Here is a 20,798-nt window from a genome sequence, read left to right as displayed (position 1 = left end):
AGGAAAGATGACATTAGATACTTCATATCAAATGTTTTGGCTGGGAAACTTTAAAAAGTTTAAATGTAAATGAGTAAAAACTGAAATTTAATTGCCATGGGCAATCTAACTTTTACGTATATAAATTGTAGTCCAGCAGTGTAAAATTGTGCTATAGACTAAACTAAATTTCATTATCAATGGCATAGATGAAAGAAACAATTCTGTACATCGATTAATAAATGTATGGCATTACATATCATTAATTTGAGTTATTAGTATTATATTGTGTTGATAATAATTTGGACAATTAATAAAGATAAATTATCGAATCAAAAGTACTGAATCCTGTAAATATTTGGAAAACTTTGATTGCATTCCGTTTAAAGCATTATTGTGCATTCAGCATTTCTGCCATTTTCTTTTAAAATAATTTTTATGACATTACATAAATGTGGCTCATGTTTGCAACCCCCCCCCCCCTTGAAATAATTGACTTACTGTTTTTTTTTATACATGCATTGAATGATATATTAACAGAACTTGAGATAAATAGTGTTTTTGTGTTTTACACTGACAGATCTAAAACTTGTATTTTATTTTTTAGGTGTTCATATTATGCAGAATAATTTTGTTATAAAACTTTTAGTCTAAAACTGACAGATTATGGTGCCAGCAGTAAGCATAGACCATGTGTGGTTGTGCATAACATATTTCAGTAAGCATAAACTTTGCAAATGGGTATGGTTTCAGATGTTCCATGATTGTATGGAATTTATTGTACAATATAGTCCTATAAACAAAAACACACTGAATTAGTTGTAATAACTAAACCCTGTAATTATATTTATTCTAAAAGACCTGACAGTGCAAGTGTGTCTTGCAGTTTTCACAACATCCCTCATCAAATTAAAACAAAATGTTTACAGTCAAGGAGTAAAATACCCAATTTGTTAAATCATTATCAAGAGTTCTGTATTGATTTGTCAAAACCATTTTATTTTAGTCCAGCTGCAAAACAGTTTTTTTAACCGATGTCAAGTGTAGTCTCTATCCACTTAAATCAATGGACACTACAAGTGATGTATAAAAATGTGTGTTAAGGGATCAGCCATTTATTTGCTCTTTGGGAGCGGTCCGGTATTTTTTCGTTAAATGTCTGACTCACAAATAAGCCCCAGGTGTCCGCATCGGTTTGAGTCTTGGCTCAGCAAAGGTGGATATGTGAAAAAGCTTGCTAGTAACTTCTCATGGGTAGGTTTGTTATTCGCCAACCAAATATACTGGTCGCCATGTATATTATGTGCTGAAAAATGTTATTAAAACCACAAAATCACATTTAGTGAAAAAGAATCTGTCGTATTATTAAATTTGTTTAAAAAATTGCCTTGATAAGAGGAAGAAAGAAAAAAAAAAAACTCAAACGAAAATCTCAGGTCCTACTCCCACACCGAGAATTAATTGTTCTGCCCCTAAGGCTGAAGAAATAAATTGATTTGAAATTTGGCTTTCGAGGAAACAAAAATTGAAATGTTTTAATCTAACTTAAAAGAATGACACTGATGACGGTCAACATATTCATCCAAACAAACTTGACAAAAAAATTACTGTTTTTTGTCACAACACTTGAATAACGTTTTTAAAGCCTGCTGTTTCTTCCAGTCCACCTCTGGCAGTCTTATTGTGGTCATAAAGCAATTTCTTTTCAAAATCAGTGACACGAAAATGTTACAATCTAGATACTTTGTGCGATTTTGCAGTTGTCTTTTTATTATATGAATGTACGTGAGAAAGCCTGCCAGTAGCTTCTCGTGGGTCGGTGGTTCTTCCCGGGGTTTTCCAGGGTTCTTCCTCCACCAATTATACTGGCCGCCATGTATAGCCTATCTTGTGCTGAAAATGGCGTTAAACCCTACAACAACAACAACATTATATGAATGTAGTACAAACTTTTAATTTTAAATTTTCACATTTGAAACCAGAATTGTATATGGTGAGATATAGAACCCCGAACCCCACCCCCACGACTTATTGCATTTCTTTCCCAGGAGAAAGTGGTGGTGGTAATTTTTGTCTCATTGTATAAAGATAACAATAGCATGGAGGCTACCTGGCTGACCCATCAGTTATTGTCATGGTCTGGTAGATAGACCCTTCTGCTTGACAGGTAGGTGAGATGCTGATTCTTTTTGTTTTGTAACGCGGATAATACTGGGAAATTATGACCTCGCTGTGATTTCAGTTAAAGATAAATATGTACACAGAGAAATTAGATCCCTAGGTTAGGGCAGATTAATCATTTGATTCCGGCTTTTAATGAGTCACTTGATCCGACTAATTAAAATTTATATCAACCTTATTCCCCCTAGCGTTAAACATGTAACAGTCCCGTCCTGCCATTCCTCAGCACACATGACCCACTTAATTCATGTACATGGACCCAAGACAGCAGGGAAAAGAAGCAGGAGAGAGTTTCTAGTATTTCCTTTCATTCGATGGCAGACTCAGCATTGACGAAACACAATAGAAATAGGATGTTATCTTCTTTGGGATAGAGAGTTTAGCCTTGGTGGAGATAATGAAAACATGTTGCTCACAACTCAAGTATTTACACCTGTGAGTATACATCTTATATCTGTCTATTTATAATGGCCAGGTAGATGTTACACATTAAGGTACAGCATGTATAATAAACAGCAGGTGAAAGTGGTGATCGAAAATGCATAAGAATAGCCCTCTTTTCTTTGTTAGGCAATATCCTTTCTCCGTTTGACAGCTTTTCGTACAGTTAGTGTCCGTCCGTGAGATAAGTTCAATACAATACACGATGATCTTTTGTTCCAGTGTGCTTTGGACGTTTAGGGTGCATGCTGCTGTTCAACGAATTCGCTATAGGTTATGGTTGTGTTATTTTTAATTATAGACTTGGATATTGAATTGAGTGCACGAGACCAATATGGTAAACACTATTGGGGAACTGCAGTTCATGCATCGCTTCAAACATCTTGGAGCAGGTGACCTGTACATGTAGTGAAATTTAATCATTTGGCTGTTGGTAGTCCTACAATATAAGATGTTTACCTCGACATTTTCTTGTATGGGTTGAAGTCTTACTTGAAACTGAACGCATTGTTCAGTGTACTTTCAGTTCGACTGACAGTGGAACTTTAGTAATTGTACACCCTCCAGTTTGTACCCTCCTACCGAAAAGCATAAAGGATATAAAAAATGCACAAAGTTTGGTAATTTCATTTATCAGTTTTTAAATTCTAATCTTTTTGTCATAAGGGGGTCCTTAACTGTAAACTTGGTGTCTTTTTGCCTGCATCCAGTATTTGCAGTGTCTTGTTTTAATATATTTTTTAAAAAGAAAAAGTGAACAAATAAAAAGAAGGAACTCCTGTATACAAGTATTCAAAGAGATGCAACTCCAGAATTACGAAATTATTGAGCTTATAGAAGACGGTGAATAATATTACATCTGTTGCTTGAGAACATAGACCAGGAACAGTATGGCAACCATGTGGCTAAAGAAAGTGTTGTTTGAATCGAAACACCAAAATAGTTCAGCGTTTTGACCCCCCCCCCCTTCTCCCGGCAACAGTGGGGATAAAATTTGTACATTGATCAATGAAAAGTTTGTGCATTTTTGGTACCCTTGATGCCATTTGTTTTGTTTTTTTTTAAATTAGTATGGAGGTATAAACAGATGGGATGGTGTACATATACTATAGAGGCATGATTTTCAGGAACATCTTGTGCACTTGGCATCTCATATTGATACTTTTTCACAAATATAAGTCTAATTGCTCAAGTTGATTATACAGTGAAACTTGTATTGTGAGATATCCTTTCTGGCAATAAAAAGGGTCTCTCAAGACAGGTTTGTGTATGAATAGTTTTTTTTAAAAGTCAAATGCAGCAGATTTAAGGAGGTGAAATATCCACAGTTGCTGTACATGTATTTTATTTCTAATTTTACAGTTCATTTGAAAATATTGCAATCATTTAATTTTAAGGAATTTTGGATAGCAATAAAGATACATGTATTATAAAACATGTACAGTTCTATTTCATGCTCAAGTGTATATGCAGGTTAGCATATGAATTGTACAATGAATAAGGTAATATTTATTTACCCAGTCCATAAGTTAACAACTTGACATTTCCATTTATTTCAGACTGACTTCAAATGTAGTCGTACAATGTAAGACATAGCACATGTTGTTTTTGATTAAAGTGCTATGTCTTACTATCCAAATAACGGCCTTGTATAGCGTGTTCCAAAGTCGTTGACATCGGAATGAGTAATCAAACTTTCAGGAACATCTCACACACTTGGCACTCTCGACACTTTTCCACTAATTTATGTGTAATAAATATACTTACTGTGCTGTCTTTATCCTGGCGGAATGAAAATATACTTCCAAATGGATGCATTTTCATGTTCTGTTGACATACATTTGAATTTGTTGCAGTGTGACGGTAGTCAGTGTATGCCAGCGTAAGTTCAAGTAGGTTCATGTTGGGGATATGTTTCTTGAACGAAATGAACCGTTGCTTTCAGTTCCAATAGGCATAATGTATTTTTATTCATTTCGTTAAAGAATAATATTTCAACTTAACCCAATTTCGGCCATCCCGGCTTTCATCACTTTCCAGCCAACTGAAATGTAGGCCAACTAAACTTGAAAACAGGTCCATTTCTTTTGTGAGAATTTGAATTTATTAGAGAAAAGACATCAGAGTAAGTAAAGTCTGACTAAAACATTATGACTTTACTTTGTAGAAAACCGTCGTTATTTTAGTTGTCAGTTGTCTGAAATATTCATGAAAATTTGACTTTCGTAACGATGTTAGACGACATCAAAACACGCTACACAGCGCCGTTAGTTAGGCTGTAAGACCTTGACGCCCACAACATAAATATCAGTGTCGAGGTCTTACATGTAGTACTCCTTCAAATGTAGTTTAAAACTGCACAGTTTGTTATGATTATACTTTCTCATCCTGTGTATGCATTAACGGCTTTAATTAAGCTTTGGTTAACATGAAATATATATGTACCAATGAATGAAATCAAAAGACTGAATTAACCCATCCAGAAACAAAATACTTTATTTAAAGACTAAACCAAAACACATGCAATTCACTGAGGATATACATAGATTAAATTGTTAAAGGGTACAATAGGCCTGCACCACAGCAAACGTGATTTTGATGTGGGTTTTAATAATAGTAATATCACAAAATCAACAAACAACATGAACTTTGTGCAATGACAAAGATCTTTAATCACTTACAAAGACCTTGTTCACCCTAGGCATTACAGATGGACTCCAAACTAAAATGACATGCTTGACTGCTACAATGAAACCTTTTCAAACATGTTCTAATGAGAGGTTTATTGGGATTCTGTGGTTTTTCACAAAAGATAAAGAAACAACACAAACCTTTGAATTGACTATGTACATCTGCAACAACTTTTAAAGAAGCGTCAGTTAATGATAACGGGGACTTTCAGGACTCTGGGACTTAAATGGCAGTTAGTGACATGTACCTTAGTCTGGTTTACAGTCTGTAGTATACCACAGCTACCCACATCATCAGTAGACTTTAGGAACCGGAAGCCAGACTCATCTGTTTTTTTATATATAACAAACACTGTCATAAATGGTTGTGGCTTCAAAATATTAAATAATGGACATTGGTTTTTATATCTATTTTGTGACACTCTCATGCATAACTGTGTTGTTTTAGAATAATTTGCCTTTTGTCAACAGACAAAGTCAAAGCAGTCTTGGTCATAACAGATTAATAAACATTGACAGTGTTCATTTAGTTTTCCAAAAAGGTCCTTCATAGCAGTGTTGAAATGAAACTTTTACCCAAAGGATGTCTGTTTGCATTTGTTAGGTGATCGCTGTCTGTGTTTACATAATAAAATTGTGCTGTGCATGATGATTATGGTCATAAATGACAGGTGGTCACTCGCACTCATATGTTTGTTTCATGATGGAATCAAATTCAAATACAAGCAGGTGTACACATTTTCGAGGTTATGTCCAGATATATTTTAGTTGATTGAAATAGTAGCCAAGGAATGCTGAAGTTACCAGTAGTTGAATTTTTAAAAAAATGAAACAACAGAAACCATACAAAGTTTGAAGAAAGCAATTATACAGTTGTTTTTTTTAAAAAAAGAAACTTGTCTCATCTTTAAATGTTTAAGTATAATAATGATGATAATAATAATAATAATAATAATAATAATAATAGTAATAATAAAGACTTTATTTGGAGAAGGTAACTCGGTTACAGAACTAATCTACCTTGAGGCCTTCTGTGTTATGTACAATATATACAGTATATATAACATGATGTGAAGAATCTGGCTTGACACTAAATAATTAAGTAATTTTAAAATTCAAATTATCAAGCCTGGAACACATCCACAGGCATCTGTGAAAACAAAAACATGTATAAAACAAAAAATATCATCCTGCATTGAAAAATTCAACTAAGAAAATGTTGCAAAATTACAGAAAAGCAGGTGATATTTTTTGTACTAGAACTGTTAAATTTTCTAAAGATTTCATTCATTTAAGACATTGATTATGAAAAGAAGAAATGCTAGGAGACTGCCTTGTGTCACTGGTAATGTTGTTCCATACCAGTGGACCAGTATATTGAAAACATTTTTTAAAACTGACTTCGGCATTCCAAGGCTACCTTAGCAGTTCAGCCAACTGAAATGTATTTCATCATAACATGAAAATGTTTCCACTTGCTTGTGTTTGAATTTTTTATTACATCAGGAAAAAGACGTCAGAACGTCAGAATAGTCCAGCTAAGGCAGTTAGACTTTAATTTGTGTAAAGTGTCAGTAGGGACTGTCAGGTGCGAGATATTCCTGAAAATATGAAAGTTTGACCTCTTGTTCCTCAGTAAGTGAGTGAGAAGCACACTTCATGGCAAAGTTTAGGAGTAAGATGTCAACCCAATGAACATACCTATCAGGGTGGAGGTTTTAAACTGTAGAACTAGGCTGGTGGTTAAGTTCTGTTTGAAGATACGTGTTGTTTATATGAAGATAAATGACAGACATAAGACATGGAAAACAAGTTTGTGCAATTTAACAAAGCTTTCTTTCATTAGAGATGCAAACAAGAGTTATAAAAAGTAAAGGCTGAATAGTTTCTTACATGCTTCTTGGTGTATTTTCTGGACACTAAAGGTGTTGGGGTGTGCAGTAGAGCAGGTTATGAATTAGTTGGCAGTGACACAGTGCGTAATGGCCTCGTGCCTAAAAATAGCCTGGGTGAGCATCTTAAACCAATATGGACAAGTTTTGTAACATGGCTGCTGTTTCAGTGTCAAATGGAAGATAATGTTGGGGTGGGGGTGGAAATTACCTTATAATCTACCGGTAATAGAAAATCAGTTATACAACTGACTTGGTGGTTACATCGTCATCTCCCCACCAGTGGATATCAGTGTATGCATCACAAAAAGACTATATGCCATCATAAAAACAGCACATGTTGAAATTTACATTAGAATATACATACATGCGAATATATTAAATTGCCTGTGGCATAAAGTCGTGAAGATTTTATCCTAGTGTCAAATGTTCCTGAGGGAATTTTACTGTAAGGATATTCATCGTGATAAGGATAATAATAAAGAAAGAATGATGTGTTGATAGCCTCCAGTTTTGTCTGTTGTGATTATAGGATCGATTTTGTATTGGTAGTGATGCAAGTTTTAAAATTGTTTTAATATTAATAGTCTTGAATAAGCATGCAATCTATTGTTTATAATCATTTTAAATCCAAAGTGGAGGATTGCTTATTCCATTGGCTCTGATTTCAGCATCTGAAATGGAGAATTTAATGAGACGACAGCTTTAAAGGCTTATTTGCACAAAAAAAACGAGTATGATTATCCAGCTAATAGACCGCTCCCATGGCCTAGTGGTTAGAGTGTCCGCCTTGGATGCTGGAGGTTGTGGGTTTACTCCCCAGTTGAGTCATACCAAAGACTTTAAAAAATGGTACTTGCATCTGCCTTGCTAGGCACTCAGCATTAAGAGGTTAGTGTTAGGACTGGTCGGCCTGGTGCCAGGATAATGTGACTGGGTGGGACATGATGCTACATATCTGCGGCTGTGCTCATGTTATTACCCCTGCTCCTTCCTTGTGGACTGGGTACTAACATGAGCATATACATGTCAATGGAGCAAGCCGGGTGTGATTCACACCCGGCGCTCTTTTAGCCTAATATCAACAATTTGAACATTTTCCTTGCATATAATGCAATAAATTGAGTAGTTCTCTTATTTAATACCAGATGTATTGCAAATCATTGTAGAAATAGTTGTAAAATCTTGTTTACCTTTTTTTATCCCATTACCTTGTGCAAGTGCCTTTGGACGCCTCTGCTCCATTTGCATAGAAGTGCCTTTGGATGCCTCTACTCCATTCACATGGAAGGGCCTTTGGATGCCTCTACTCCTTTCACATGGAAGCGCCTTTTGTTGCCTGCTGTAAACATTGGCCATTTTTATTGAGTTTTCGTAGCGCCAGCTTGAGAGAAAATCCCCGATTAGATACCTGATTCATTGCTGTGAATGACCATTACGTCAGATCATGTGGTTGCTATTAATGCTGTGGTCGAAATCTGCTATTTAATGTAACTGGGTCATATTCTTCGCTCTCCAGAATGGAGGTCATGGAGTTCGTTCAGTACTTTTCACGATTAGAATCACAGCTATGAAAGCTTCATTAACTTGGGTAAGGCTCTGATATTGATGTAGGTAGCAATTAGTTTTTATAAATTATCAAATTCAGATGACTTAGTGATGTAGACGCAGACAAAGAACTTGTAAATATCGAGTATGAGAAATGGCAGCTACTGTTGGTCATGTGGCTTCACTGACTTTACGATGAACAAATTCTCTCAAGATTTTAAAGCACATACAAAATTATTCTGTGAAAAATTATTACACAGCTATAACGATTGGGCTTTACTGTTAAATTGTTCCATACATAATGTGTACAAAAAATGTAAAATTGTTACACTACACTGCGTAACAGTTAACAGGTAGGCCTATGTGTATGGAGTCGAATAGGTAACAGGTGTTCTATTTATAGCGCACTGCACTGGGCAACTTTACTACATGTGTATCGGAGGGCTAAAAAGCCATACACTCTATGAGGTATAGGGTTATTTGATATTTTCATTTAGATCGTCTGCCATATTAGTTCAAATAATGCTTACTTCCGTTCTCAGCCGCATTTGTGTCTATCTAAGGACATTGAGGCCTTAATTGGAAACGTAAACAAATCATAGTAAAAAATATGGCGCGGTTTGAGTCGGAAATTCTGCGCAAATACGGTTTATTGGCAACTTTGAAATTTCACCAAGAAGCCACTTAATTGATAGAGTAGAATATCCAAATATGGTCTGGCAAGCCTTACATAGAAAAGGAGTCACGGTGAGTCTCACGCTATCCATCATGGCGGACACAGTGAGGTTAGTGTAACTACACCAGTTTATTTTATCGTGTAAGGGCTTAATAAATTCGAAATAAGCCAAACTTCTTTCACAACATGATTATACTTATGTAGTAGATTTCTTCACTATTTGTTTTTCTGACTTTAGTGATGATCTTTTTTGCTCCATTTTACGATACGGGATCAGTTTATAGCCTCAACCACAACAAATCAAGTCGAGGATACGTCATTGTAGCTAGTTGCCCCAGTGCTAGACATCACTATAAACTGCTACACTGTAGACATCATAGCGATATGACTGAAAAATTGTTAAAGGTACATTAAAAATCCAAATTACACAAACATTATCCAGTTAATATTGTGGTCGTACCTTTATCATTACCAGGTTCTGTATATTTTGAAATGATCGTACATATAAGAATACTCGTCCAAGAAAGAATTACCAGTTTTACAAAAGTTACTTGGAGTGGTTTTCTAGGCTATGTCTCACTCTTCGATGACAAGTTTACGCTTCTTTTTTCTGCATATATTTTCCAAGTTCTGCAAATGTATGAAAAATAAGTTTCAAAAATCATTTATTTTTTTATTTCGTTGATGGGTTTAAAGTACACTTTTCACACATTGTTGGCTATATCCTGCCTTGAAAATGGTAGCTATTTGCCTTTCCCAAGGACATGCAGAGTCAGCCTGTCTGCTGTCTAGGGCAGGTATTGTGCCTGCAGCCCTTGGATTATAAAACTGGTACTCTGTCAGTTGAGCTATTACAGCTTCCATGTGTATACTAGTATATGTTGTATTGAAAGTGTGACACTTGAAGATGATGTGTCATTACACACGATACAAAGTTGAGTGAGAAAGAATATTGTTGAGTCAATGAAAAGATTTTGGTGCAGTTTTTAAAAAATATTTTTTTATCTATCTGCTAAACATGAACTATCAGATTTATTCTCTTACTAAGCAGGCTAACCAGTCTCAGAGATGAAACATCAGAAGAATATTTTAGTTGCATTATATGAATAATAAATGAATTTAACAATTTTATCTGTACAGATTTCGTATAAAAAATTGCAGATTTAATGTGTCAGAATATAAAAGTAAGTTTCACCCACAAAATGTTTTACTGAAACTGGAATGCTTAGCAATTGCGAGGCATGCTACACTGAAGACATCACATGCAGAGACACATGGAGAAGTTTGCAGATGTGCAGCTTACTGCTCTAAGGCAAAAATATGTTTCCGGTGGGCCAACTGTCCCAGTTTTTGAGTGCTGACCCTGGCACTTTAATTGCCCAATGGTTAAAAATAAATAATAATTTTAAAAAAAGCATCCAGAATTGATTTGTGCCTCTAATTGAACCTGTTTTGCCCCTTCGTGAAGAGTTTAGTACATTATATATACTAATCATTTTAATATATATATATATGTTTAAAACTTTTTTAATTAAATAAAAAAACAAATTCCAAAAATTTGTGCCTCTGATTGATAAGGTATAGCTGAGTACTTGAAGCGCTTATTAATTTATATATACTAATCGTTATATATATGTTTTTATCCCCCCCCCCAAAAAAAACCCCCACATAAAAACCTTATACCTACCTACGTAACTTTAAATAACAGTATAATAGGAAGCACACGTTTTGGTTGGGGCAGTTGGGGCTAAAACAGCTATAATTGTGTGCAATGTGGTTTAGATGCCTATGTGACAAATTTGGTGAAGTTAGGAGTAGTTTACGCCTTGGGGTTCTTTTGAGAATGTGTTCAAGCAGTATCAATTTTGGTTCTGTGTTTTGAATCTTTAATAAGGTTAATGCAAGTTCTTTTACGTTTGAGTCATACATGGCGAGTTGCTTTTCCACAAACGCTGGAGATCGAATCTGATGCTGGGCATGTTGGGGTACTTGTTTATCATTGGAAGGACATCAAGAGAATCGTGTGTTGGAGAAGGTTTGAGGAAGTTTCAACCATTACATTAAAAGTACAGATCCTTTGAAAGAAGATTGGAATTCTGTGAAACTTTTAGCAATTAGTCATTATCAATTACATTGAGAGAGACTGTCTACTGCTGGTTAGTCATGCATTTTACTTAGGACCCTAATGAAAGTAATTTAATAGCTTTCTTCTGGTCATGGTATGTGAAAAGGGTGTATTAGTTAACATTTGATAGAATTCACTTTTTTATTATTCTTAAGATCCATGCAGGTTGCATATGAGGAGAGAAAATACACCAGTTGACATGCACAGTCTTTAAATGTTGGTTTAAATTGCTCCTTCAGCATTGAAATAGAAAAGTAAGCTATATGGGCGAAGTGATAAACCTGTATCAAGACGATTTATGATACACAGTCTACAATAAGATGCATTATCGATACTCATATTAACTTTATGGTCTTTTATTCTTTGCAATGTCTGTCAGTGGAAGTTGATGCTCCAGATTACAGACAGACAAATACTTAGGGTCTGCCTTTGGCACATTTTGCTACATATTTCCTTGTCAGTGAAAAAAAAAGATCTAAAAGATGGGCTTGATTATTTTTGCCTGCAAGGAATTGTATGAAACCATGCTGTAGTCTGTAACACAGGTAAGGGTATTTGTGACTTATTTTTGTTGTTTTGTTTCTTCGAAATGATAGAACTTTTTGCCCTTTTAGAATGGAATGAATACTGCAAAAAAGCCAGTATTTTCCATATGAACTTGATTTTAAATAGTGTCTACACATTTTTTGTTTGATTGTACTTTCATTTATCCTTTTTAAAGAACTTACCATGTAGAAATAAATCACGATTCCATTGGAAAGCTTCTGGAATGTTTCTCCCCAATTAAAAAAAACTTTTTCTGTGATTGGAAGAATATTTGGATGGTATTATGAAACCCACCTATAGCATACATTTTCATATTAGATTGAGGTTTATATCAGTTACTGCAATTCCTTGCTTAGATGTAAACACGGGAGGACTAAAGATTATGCATAGACATGACCTTTTGTTTCAGATTAATGGAAAGTTGGAATTGACCTTAACATGCATACCCTGCGAGAATTTGTTCACATAATGTAGCCAATAGAAATTTCATTGTTATTCTTGTTATATACTCAAACCAATTACAGTGAAACATGCCAGTGTAGCACCCTCAATGAACCATATAGTCTTGTCCATTGTGAACAGACTGTGAGTTTCATGAAACATGTCAAGAATACAGGACATGAAAATTGTGTAATTTGTGTGTTCAAATTTAAGCTTGTGAAACTAATTTTGATTGACTTGTAGTTCAAACTTTATCAGAATTGAGTTAAATTTATTGACTTGTAGAGCTCAATTTATAATCTCTGTTGGGTAGCATTTTTATAGAGGTTAAACATATACAGAAAATTAAGAACAGAATTTAACCAAATTTGATGAAAGCATTCTTGCATGAAGGTTTCTTAAATTTGTTGCAATGATACTGATCTGCCATTGCCTACTGCCATTGTTACTACATGTAATACATTGACACCTCTTAAAACTGAAATCTCTTGAAAACAAAACATTTTTCTGGTCTTGAATTTTTCCTTTAATTTCAAGAAGAATTGTTCATTTTTTTCAGTAAACCCAACTTCCTAGTAAACTGAACTCATGTTCTAAAAAAAAAACCCTGAAGCAAATTTTCAATACCAAATTCTATTTTTGCAACAAAATGAAACCCACAAAACAGAAACTTGGTCAGGTGCAAGTTGGTGGTCGTCAGCTAATTATCCAGATAGCCAAGGGCCATGTGTGAAGTAAAAAAAACAAAGCCTGGACTACATTACAGGCAGTATGCACCATACTTTTCATAAAGGTCTTTAAAAAAATCATTTTCAAATGATGTCGATCCATCATCAGATATGGCCACAATTAATAAAGGTAGAAAAACAACCAAAGAAAACTTGATCTGAAATACAGAATTTTACCAATTTTGTCTCTAAGCAGCCTGGTAAGAACTTTTTTCAAATGATGCCAATCTGCTATCAAATGTGGCCACTGTTACTAATAATAGAAATACTGTTCAGTATCTGTTCAGCAGAATTTAACCCTTTACCTCATACAACCGTCTTTGGACGCCTCTACAAAAGTCGCATCGAAGCGCCTTTTGACGCTTCTACAAAAGTCCCATAGAAGCGCCTTTTGACGTCTGCTGTAAACATCAGCCATTTTAAGCCGGTTTTCGTAGCGCCACCTTCGGGGAAAACCCCTTATTAGATACTACATTCATTTCTGTGAATGACAATTACGTCAGATCACGTGGTCACTGTTTATGTACTGGTCGATATCTGCTATTTAAAGTAACTGGGTCGTAATCTCCACTCTCCAAAATGGCGGTCGCGGATTTCATTCAGTACTTACGAAGTTTTCATGATTAGAATCACAACTATGAAAGATTCAATAACCTAGGTAAAGGCTCTGATATTAATATAGGCTGCAGTTAGTTTTTATAAATTATCAAATTTAGATGACTTAGTGATGTAAACACAGATGAAAAACTTGTAAATTTCGAGTATGAGAAATGGCAGCTCTACGGTTGGTCACACGGCCTCACTGACATGATGGTGAACGAATTCTCTCCAGATTTTAAAGCACATAACAAATTCTTCCGTGATAAATAATTACACAGCTATAACAATCGGACTTTACTCTTAAATTGTTCCACATGTAATAGGTGTGTACCAAAAATGTAAAATGGTTAAAATTGCTGTTAAACGTAACATACACTACATTGCTTAATAGTTCACAGGCAAGCTATGTGTATGCGGTCGACTAGGTAACCTGTGTTCTGTGTATAGCGAGCTGCACTTTGTCACTATGCTCTATGAGGTAAAGGGTTAAGCAGATTGATGGGGAAGCATCCTGGCATAAACGTGTTCAGATTTAATTAAAATATTCTTGACCTATCATCGATTATGAATGTAGTTATATACAAAAAATTAAACAACCTATAAATGACTTAATATTGTACAAATAATAATCAACTGTTAAATATGCCCTATTTTACTAATTAAAAATCCTTTGAGCAACATCTCAAAAACCGCTCTGCAGAATTTGACCAGATTTGATGGAAAGCATCCTGGCGTGACAGTCATTAAAATTGATTCAAATGATGCTGATCCATTCTCAGATAATGACACCATTACTAAAATTGAGAAAACCTAAGAACATCTTTTCAAACATCTCAATAGACTTGGTCCAAATTTGACAGAAAGCATCCTTGGGAATGAAGAGCTTTCAGATTTGTTCAGATGATGCCATGTTCCATCAGATATGGCTGTTGTTAACAGTAACTGAAAAAACTTGAAACAGTATCATCTAAAACACCACTCAGCAGAATATAACAAAATTTGATTGAAAGCATCCTGGCATGAAGAGCTTTAAGATTTGTTTAAATGGTACCAATCCACCATCAGATAAGATGCCATTACCAAAAATAGAAAAACCTGAACACAACAAAACATAATGGCATAAAATTTTTTTCACATTTATACAAATGGTGCTAATCGCACTGACAACTGTTATTAACCTTTAAACAATAGCTTCTCAAAAATGACCTGACATCATATTTGATGGAAAGTGTCCAGGCATGACAGTTTTTAAAATTTGTTCAAAAGATGCAGATCAACCATCATATGTGACCACGGTTATTATAAATGGAAAAGCTCAAAACACTGCTCAACAGACTTCCACCGAATTTGATGGAAAGCATCCTGGTATAATGGTTTTTCATGATGCCTGTCCACCATAAAATGTAGCTGCCACTCCAATAATAGACAAAACATTAAATGACTTCTCAGTAACTGTCAACTTTAACAACAAGTATAAAACAAGGGCATGCTAATGTATGTGTATGATGCCAATTTGCCACCAAAATGGGTGTCATTACCTAAATGGAAAATCATTTAAATGACTGAAAAAAAAAAATACTGAAAGGAATTTGATAGTTTTACAGAAAGCATTTTGACATGAAGGGCTTTTAAGTTGATGCAACTGATGTTGATCTTCTATCAGATGGTACTACTTTTACTAAAAATAAATTTTAAAAAATAGCTTCTGAGACAATGCTTAACATGCTTTGATCAGTTTGGAGAGAAAGTTTCCTGGCTTGAACACTTTTCAGATTTGCTTAGAAGCTGTTGTTATTTCAAGTGCTGTCACCTGTGGTAGAAGTAGATTAGCCTTTCATAACATGCATTCCTCCTGAATCTTCTCAGAGAGAAGAGAAAACCATAGCTTAATACATAATCGCCAGAGAAATCTGGTAGTCTATTTTCCGGCTGCTGAAAAAGGAAAATCAAACCCACAACTTCTGGTCATGTACCCAATGCCTTAACCACCAGGCCATCACAGTTTCCATGTGATGACTCCAGAGGTGGGGTTCCATGGGGAAGGACGAACATGGAATTCATGTTAACTGCAGATTAACTTCCCTTGTAATGCAAAGTATGTGTAGGTGTGATTATGAATAGTTTACAAATTATGAAAGCTATCTGGGAAGGCAGCATGTTGCTGTGTTATTTAGTTCTGCAAAATGGGAAACATTGTTTCGTTTGCATGAGCACAAGTTTCCAGCATTATGTACATGTACCTGTTATTCTGTTATTTTGTCTGTGACATTGTACAACATTTGTCATCAGTTAATAATAATGTAAATGTCAGTGCCTCAGGGAGGTTTGAACTTGCAGCACTACTGCCATTTGTAGTAAGGTATGTAAAGGTTAGATTCCCCAGAATGTTTCAACAGATTTTGAAATGATTTGACAAGTTCCTGTTTTGAACATGTATACATCACTATAGATGAATCTTTAAGAATCAGAAGAACGGGTGTTAATTTTAGGCTTTAATCACCTTTGCATCTGTTTGGCATCCATCTGTCCATCCATTCACACCTGTACCCAGCATAGCTCAGCAACCCTTACACAAAATTTGATGCCACTTTGTTGGTGAATTACCTGGTATGTGAAAAATGTGCATTTTAAAGGTTTGCCTTTTCTGGTTAATTTTTTAGCTTTATAAGTCATAGACCAGAAGAGCTTACAGGGAGGCCTGTTTTTCTGTATTAATCTGATTTCTGCCTGTCCATTAGCACAAGTTATCACTTCACTACTCCTAATAAACAACTTCACAGATCACTCACAAGTCTCACCTCTTTCTACATTGGTTCAGGTTTCAGTTGGCCAACATGGGTATGCGAGAAAGCTTGCAAGTAACCTCCCATGAGTCATTGGTTCTTTCTTGCAAATATACTGGCTGCCATATATAGCCTATTGTGTGCTGAAATATGGCACCAAAAACTCAAAAAATGAAAACAAAGCTAAACTACTTTGTAGGATTACCATGAAATTTTGTACATACATTCATCTCATGTGAATATTGTGCTGCTTAGATGTCCAATATGGTGACCACGGCAGCCCGGTTGAAAATCCTGAACTCGTGAGTGGATGGCCATATCAACAGGGTTTTTTCTTCACTAAATGACTTCTGATGTGTGATTGTTCTTAAATGAAATTGATGCTGAACTGATGGTTAGTATGACCACCATTACAGCCATCTTGAAAATCTTCTTATTACTGCTACTCCTGAACAGAAAGTCATAATCAGCATAGGGCTTTCTCCCAATGACTTCTTGATGTTGTTTTGTTGGTCTTAAATAAAAATAGCATCAATCTGATTTCTGATACAGCAGCCCCAGATTTGCCATCTTGAAAATCTCGTATCTCCTGAATGGGTGGTCATATCAACATGCAGTTTTTTCCTTTTGTCCTAAATGAAATGGTGCTGATCCTAAAGCCAATGTAGCTGACAGCGGCTAATGTTAAAATCTTGTTGCTCAAAAATATCAGATATGGTTTCAACAGTCTGGTTAAAAAGAAATTGTCTTATTCTGAAATCTTTGAATATTTTTCTGGGCAGATGTGTCAGACCCTTTGAGAGACTGTTGTTTACAGAGGTTTTGCCATTTTTTCAGTTATTAAATTTCTTTGGCAAATTCATATAATACATTATAGGTCACAAGTTGTATACATTATAGGTCACGAGTCGTACACTTTATAGGTCACGAGTCATTCAGCATATTCTGATGCAGTTTGATGTGTGCATTGACTGAAGACCTAGGTGTGCCATTTGGTTTAGTTTTGTTATGGCCCTTGACATTTAACATGGTATCATCACATGGGATGTTGCATGTAACTGGCATTTCTCAAGAACCATTCATTTTGTTCTGATGCACCTTTTGGTATGAATATTTTCTAACTTAGTTAGCCTAGTGGTTAGAGCGTCTGCCTCGGATGTGGGTCCGATCCCCGACAGAGTCATACCAAAGGCTTACAAAAATGGTACTAACAGCTGCCTCGCTTGGCGCTCAGCATTAAGAGGTTACTGTTAAGACTGGTTGGCCTGGTGTCAGGATAATGTTACTGGGTGGGACATGATGCTACATGTCTCCGGCATGATGCCTCAGTGCTAGACATCACTATTAACTGCCACACTGCAGACATCATAGCGATATGACTGAAAAATTGTTAAAGCTACGTTAAAAATCCAAGTCACACACATAACTTGCATGTGTCTTACATGTTGTTTGTTTTGTTTGGAAGCCTTCACTAAGTCTGTTAGATTTGAACCAAATTTGGAGTGTGGCTTCAGATTCACAAAACCTTAAGAGATTTTGATTTCCAGTGTTCCATGACATAAGAATGAGTTTAATTTCAAGTGTTCCACATTATAATTCAGAAGAGTTTTGGTCCCAGACTGCAGGTCTTCCTAACTTGGCTTTACACAGCACAACTTTACCGAGGAATATTGTATCTCAGCTGAAGTTCTTGTGCACCTTTATACAGGGGTCAGTTTAGTTGCAGGTCTATCAGCCAGTGATTGTTTGGTGTTAATGATGGCCAGTTAATTTTTCTGAAGTCATTATTAAATCATGAAGTTGAATCGGACAGTATATTCCAATGTGAAATATGCTCCATTGTTTTGGATTTAGATGAGTTATGACCCTTGGATACCCATCTTGACCAAACTTTGGTTTTTTAGTACCGGTAGTAGTTTTTTTTATCGTATGGCCTAGCTGAGTAGATTGGAGAGAGCAGGGTCATTTTTCACTTTACCCATCATTACAAGCTATAGTTTCAAGCATTGCCATAAGGAGTGGATTATGGCCATCAGCAGACATATGGTGTCAATCGGATGTCCAATATGGCCTCAACAATGGCCATCTTGAAAATATTGTGATCACTACTTCTTCTGAATGAATGGACCTATTGGCATTGGGGTTTTTCACTAAACTTCTTGTGATGTCTCATTGGTCCAAATGGGACCATTCATGCTTTCAATATGCCTGCCACAGTGGCCATCTTCAAAATTTGTAAAGATTATTTCACCTGAATGGTCATATCATTTTACCGTTATTACTGAAATGTTTATTTTTTGATGTTTAGTTGTTCTTAATTGAAAATGGTGCAAATCCAACTTCTAATATGACTGCTGTAATGGCCAATGGAAGATCTTGCATTGACTACTACTTCTAGTTGGTACTAAATAAAAATGTTGCCAACCAGTCTGATATTGAATATGACCATCATGGCAGCCTTCTTAAAAGTTGTGTCATTGCTTCTCAAAAATGATAAGTCACATCAGTATGAGTTTTTCACCAGAAGACTTCTTGTAGTGCTTTGTTCATTCCTAATGAAAATATTGCCCAAGTTGACATCTAATATGTCCACCACAGCAGATAATTTTAAAGTCTTGTTATCAGGCAAGACTATTGAAGATGGTTTCAACAGTCTGCAGTTAAAAGGAAGAAACAATTTTGTCTTGAATTCTTGAAATGCTTTTCAGGCAGGAGAGCACAAATACTATCAAGGGACTATTGATTCTTTTCATTCTCCTTGACCCTCACTTTTTCCAAGTTGCAAGTTTTAACTGGTTTATGCACCGGTAAATAGGTACCATGTGGACTGCAGTAATTGAGAACAAGTTTCCTTCAGAAGTTTAAATTGTCTTAGGAGAGGTGATTTAGACATAACTCATTATCAGGGACACTTATTTAAATGGAAAAATTTGCATATAAAACACTCAGATTAAAGCCTTTCATCAAAGTTTTGCAATTTAAACATTGATAAAGTAGTTCAGCCTCTGATTATCATAAATAGACTTTGGATTGCCAAAAATTATTAAGAGATATCTTTCACACATGGGTTTAAGCATTTGATGATATATTTCATGTTATTTCCACATCTCAGTATGGTGCATTTCATATATACACCAGGAACAGTCGGATATATTGGGTGATATAATCAGCTGTGCCTTATGATTACAATAGTGTTGAAAACAAGGTGTGATTTGGAGTGTGTGATTTACGCACCCAGGTAACGAAATGGAAATATTTGAGGTTTGTTACTATTTCACCCATAAGACAACATGGGTGGACAATTTCTGCTGTCTAATTTTATTTGAATGAAAGGACACAGGTTGCACTGGGTTCATTTTATATTTAACTGATCTTCCATTGTATAGGATTGAATTGGGTTGTACATGTTGATGTTCATATTAGGTCCTTTCCAGTAAAAATTGCTACTTGAATTTTAGGGAATGAACTGGAAAAAATTGCACTGTATTCTGATCAGTACATGTTAAGATGCCATGTTGAATTGATACTTGTGTTTGCACAAATTGGTCTTTCATAGTGGAACTTGTGGATATCTTTTTAAGTACTTGTTTACATGCAACTACAAAATTTCAGAAATGGTTTTTAACAGTTTTCTGATCGTAAAAAATAATTTGTTTCACCTGATCAATGATAATTAAGTGTTTAAAAAACACCACCCAGCCCCGTTTTCCAGTCATCAATTGTTCATTTTATGTTGTCCATTGTCAGACTTCCATCTGTTAGCACCTATATGTTGTTGCTCCTACTAAACAAACAAGGAGGATTGCAATGAAACTACACACACACACACACACACACACACAAACACAAACACGGGTCTAGTTGTTCCTAATTAAAAACTGTGCTGATTTGATAACCATTATCTTGTTGCTATTCCTTCCACATGAAAGTACTTCCAACATTGGTTTTTCACCACAAGACATCAGTTTGTTCTAAATGAATATGGTGCTGATCTAATATCCAGTACAGCCACCATGACAGCTGTCTTGAAAATCTTGTTATGGCTGGTCATTCAAAATTTGTCACCAGAATTCTAATTATGATATTTAGTTGGTCCAGAATGAAACAGTGTCACTGTGATCTGCAAGATGGATGACAGAGAACACATTGAAATTCTTGTATATAATTC

The 20,798-nt window shown here is 35.4% G+C and overlaps 1 protein-coding gene across 17 annotated transcripts in view; it reads left to right on the top strand.

The window, feature by feature from the left end:
- Positions 1-20,798, top strand: part of LOC149802647 (RNA binding protein fox-1 homolog 2-like) — a 141,556-nt gene that overhangs the window by 40,859 nt on the left and 79,899 nt on the right. Inside the window, exon 1 of one of the 17 annotated variants that reach the window (XM_089951980.1) lies at positions 2,371-2,595. The exons of 15 other annotated variants lie outside the window; for them this stretch is intronic. In XM_089951980.1, the coding sequence (XP_089808106.1) occupies positions 2,566-2,595 (30 nt within the window). In that variant the 5' untranslated portion in view covers positions 2,371-2,565. Of the gene's footprint in view, positions 1-2,370; positions 2,596-20,798 lie in introns of those variants that run through there. One more of the 17 variants, XM_089951982.1, reaches the window with a different exon arrangement.

The sequence above is a fragment of the Sinohyriopsis cumingii genome, chromosome 3 (assembly GCF_028554795.1).
Source record: "Sinohyriopsis cumingii isolate HCF-2022 chromosome 3, ASM2855479v2, whole genome shotgun sequence".
Lineage (NCBI taxonomy): Eukaryota > Metazoa > Mollusca > Bivalvia > Unionida > Unionidae > Sinohyriopsis > Sinohyriopsis cumingii.
Note: the sequence above shows the minus strand (reverse complement) of the source record. Positions and strands in the feature narration are given on the sequence as shown.